This window comes from Musca vetustissima, unplaced genomic scaffold (genome assembly GCF_032173495.1).
Source record: "Musca vetustissima isolate MV318-11 ecotype Yass unplaced genomic scaffold, APGP_CSIRO_Mvet_v1 utg470, whole genome shotgun sequence".
In the NCBI taxonomy this organism is placed as follows: Eukaryota; Metazoa; Arthropoda; class Insecta; order Diptera; family Muscidae; genus Musca; species Musca vetustissima.
This window is the reverse complement of record NW_026880041.1, coordinates 218,935-222,628: the sequence shown is the minus strand read 5'-3', so window position 1 is coordinate 222,628 and position 3,694 is coordinate 218,935. Positions and strand designations below refer to the sequence as shown.

Sequence of the window (3,694 nt, the reverse complement as noted above, 5' to 3'; positions counted from 1 at the left end):
ATCTAAATACCGGTACTTCAAACTTATGATTATTAACATTTAATGCTACTCGAGAACCCTAGGGGATATTTACACTGACAATGACTTAAGACTACGGTAACAACTGCTCCCTTGTGAGAGGTCTACAATTTAATATTAAAATACCGAAAGATACAATGGAATATTTAACACAGCAAAAGGCTCTGAACGAACGCACAGGCAGCGGCTGCTGTCATTTGGACGTTAACCGAAGTAGAAACAATGGCGAGTGGTGTGCAAGGTTGAGAAATATTCTCTAGCGTTAGGTGCAATCTTTGAGGTAAATACAGGTTTTGACTGGCGTAATGTGTACGACGTTTTATTCGTACCGGCCTCGTCGCCAACTTAGAGGACCTTCTTCGGCTCGGCTGGAACGAAACCGCTGATGTTGTTGTTGTTGTTGTTGGCAGCAGCCTGTTCAGCGGCCTTACGCTTGAGTTCAGCTGCTGCAGCAGTTTTCTTTTGATATGACTTTTGGTAGAAGTCTTTGAAGAGGAAGAAGAAGAAGACCGCATTCGGCAATGTGAAGCAGACGGACCAGCGAGGGTAATTGCATTCGGTGTACAATAGCTGAGTTTGGTGGATGAAAATAATGCAGAATTGGATCTGAAATGAAATAATGAAAACGTGGATTAATATCTCGTTCAACTGGAATGCCATCGGTGGCGACATTACCATTTGCAAGTTGGTGATGTATTTCTTCCACCACAAATATTTTTGCATTTGAGGACCAAAGGCCGACAGGAAGTAGTAGGTGTACATAATTATGTGTACGAAGGAATTAATGCAGCCGACAAAGGTGCCATGACCACCAGGGAAGTATTTGGTAGCACCCCAAGAAATTAATGGCATCACAGAGTGGTGGTATACATGCAAGAATGTCACCTGGCGTTCGTTCTTGCGTAGCACGAAGAATATGGTGTCCAGCAGCTCTGTAATTTTGGCGATGAAGTACACGTAAACACCTCGGGCTTCCTGAAAGTCAAGAAATACAATTAACCAATCGCGGATAAAACAATTGAAGGTAGATATATACCCGGTACGCCATGGGAGTTCTGGAACGGTTGACGGGTTGACATCTCCAGTTATAATCCTTCCAAATCATCACACCCTAAAACCAATAACAATAAATATATTACCTTAGTTAAACCTGCCTGGGCCCTTCTTTCGGTATAGGACAGTTCCTTGGTACTTACGTCGTAGACCATCCACACACTTAGGGCCACTTGGAAGAAGTTATAAACCATCAGAGTTTTCTCCAATCGGAATGGCTTGCGGTCTTTCATGTATTTGGGGCCCCATGACAATACAAAGTATAAATATAAGCCAATCAATGTAAACAGTGGTACTGGTGATTTCACCAAAAACCAGTCATTAGTTCGTTCATCTGTGGATCCAAACAAAAAATAAACAAAATCAGAATACATGATGGATTTAACGGATTCCAAAGGTGAATGTTGTTCCCTACTGTACTCACCGGCTAATTCGATAAATAGAAAGTTCCAGTAGTCTGTCTTGGTGGCGTTCATGGTTTCCATTGTTGTGGTTGAATATTTGAGTCTTTGGTTTCTGCGTCTAAACAATTATAGTCTATCCCAAGCGAAATCAAATCTGAAACGGAACATTATATAGGTACGGTTATTAATGTCAGTATCTCTGGTGCTGAGCTACGTATATAAATGAATAACGAATGTGTGTTCTACGTCCTGAATTAATCGATTTGGCTATTACATCAGCACAGCATTTACAGCTGTCCTTATATGCGGTAACATAAAATATACATATGAAAATTACGAAATGTCCAACACTTTAATACAGAAGATAAAATTATCACAGACAGAAACGAAGTATTTCGCTATAATTTGGAAATATGATGAATGTTGAAATGAATTTAGCCAATATCCAGCGCCAAAAAATCCAATCCCCTGTCTTGAAAATGTCTTTTGGCCACTTGTATGTTTTAATTAATGGAAACTAGACTATTGAAACCGACAGAAAATAACAAAACAACGTTATGATATTGCTTTGTTTTGATAATTGTAATGTAACCGTAATTTATTATTGTGAAGATTAATACGAAGTACATACGCAAACGTCTGTGTGAGCTTGTGAGTGTGTGTATTAAAATAGTACATTTATATCACCACTATGTGACAGACGACGGTCGTGAAGACAACTACTTCCAAAAAAGTATTCGCCAATTGTCAAATGAGGCCATGGAAAAGAAGACGAAAGAGAACAGAGGCTCCATTCAGGTCGGGGTGTCTGGTACAACATCCCATGCCACATGAGTATGACGACGAAATGTGTGATGATGAATGGATCTCATCAAATTAAACATAAACCACTTTGCGTAGACCGACATGACATTGCAGAGATTTGAAGAGGTTAAGCAATCGCAGTAAATTGGGCCGTACTTGTGGTTATGCCTGTACAGCACGTTACACGTTGCGATAGTTCCGTATATACATATATACAAGCACATGTGTACGCTCAGGAAAGTAAGAATTTTAATTTGTTTTGGCAGCTAGTCGTTGCACTCCACAATGACATGGAAAGCATGCGCAGGTTGTCATTCCGTCACGAAAAAATTCAGCTTTTTTGAACAACTTTCTACACACTTTTCGATTATTGATTTACAATAACGTATAGTTTCATCTCAGAATGATTCTTGCTTCCGCAATATATTATTAGTTAAATTGTTTTCGGGATTTGAAAAATACTATGGCTAGGCGTTCAGAAGTAGTTATGAATATTATATATTCTACAAAATAACTGTATATGATGAAATTAATGAAATATATGACGTTTTGAAATTGAACTGACGGTATTTTGCACATTTGTATGCCGTTCATGGATAATACATTAGAAATGGACAGACATATGGTTTCAAACCGAGGTGATACAGAGAATCATTTCCGAAACCGATTTGCACAGAATCCTTCGTTTCATTTATTCATGCATTGAAGATGTTTCATTCTTGTATTCGATTTGTGTCGCACCGATACTTCACACATAGGTGGATATGCACACATATCGACGCATGTACATATTCACCAAATAGTTCGCACAATAGGTTAGTGGAATGGCAATAGAATGACTCGGAAAATGTTCTGTTTTATTGTTGTTTCGATTTTATTCACAGCTTTAATCGTTTTGATGACTGAGCGAATTGAAACATTCGCGATCCACCTTGGACATACTATGCGGCCAATGCATCGAAACAAATCAAACACACACACAAACACATTTACTTGATTAAGATTATACGAATTTCGTCCTTTTGGGGCTACGGCTCACCTTTTTTATTTGTTCGTCTGTATTGTATGAATCCAACTTGTTTATATCCGTTCACGTTCGTACGCACAACAAGTTGGAGGCTCTATCTTCGGACAAGGAGAACGTTTTATTTTCGCTTTACTATTTTGTTCACTACACTCGAAACCTTTGACATCCGCTTCCCACGGTTCCCATTCACCAACTGATCTACTGACTGAATGTGTACGGCACTAAGTATACAATCGATGCTGTGCTACCAGCTAACATTACTTGGCTAAACTGTTGGTGCCCTACCACCCAGCTGGGTAACACTATGTGCTAGTGTGTGTTAATGACTGTCTGTGAGTTTATTGTATGGGTGGATGGGTGCTAGCGACCAGTGTGTCTGCTCTTTGAC

The 3,694-nt window shown here is 39.4% G+C and overlaps 1 protein-coding gene across 1 annotated transcript; it reads right to left on the bottom strand.

Moving 5' to 3' along the window:
- Positions 1-363: 363 nt before the first annotated feature.
- On the bottom strand, positions 364-1,566 carry LOC133325331 (elongation of very long chain fatty acids protein AAEL008004-like). The gene is made up of 5 exons (XM_061534116.1): positions 1,496-1,566; positions 1,215-1,405; positions 1,055-1,129; positions 694-993; positions 364-624 (listed from the first exon to the last, which is right to left on the bottom strand). Exons 1-5 carry the CDS (start codon positions 1,554-1,556, stop codon positions 364-366), a joined length of 888 nt encoding a protein of 295 aa, XP_061390100.1. The 5' UTR covers positions 1,557-1,566.
- Between the last annotated feature and the right edge of the window lie 2,128 nt (positions 1,567-3,694).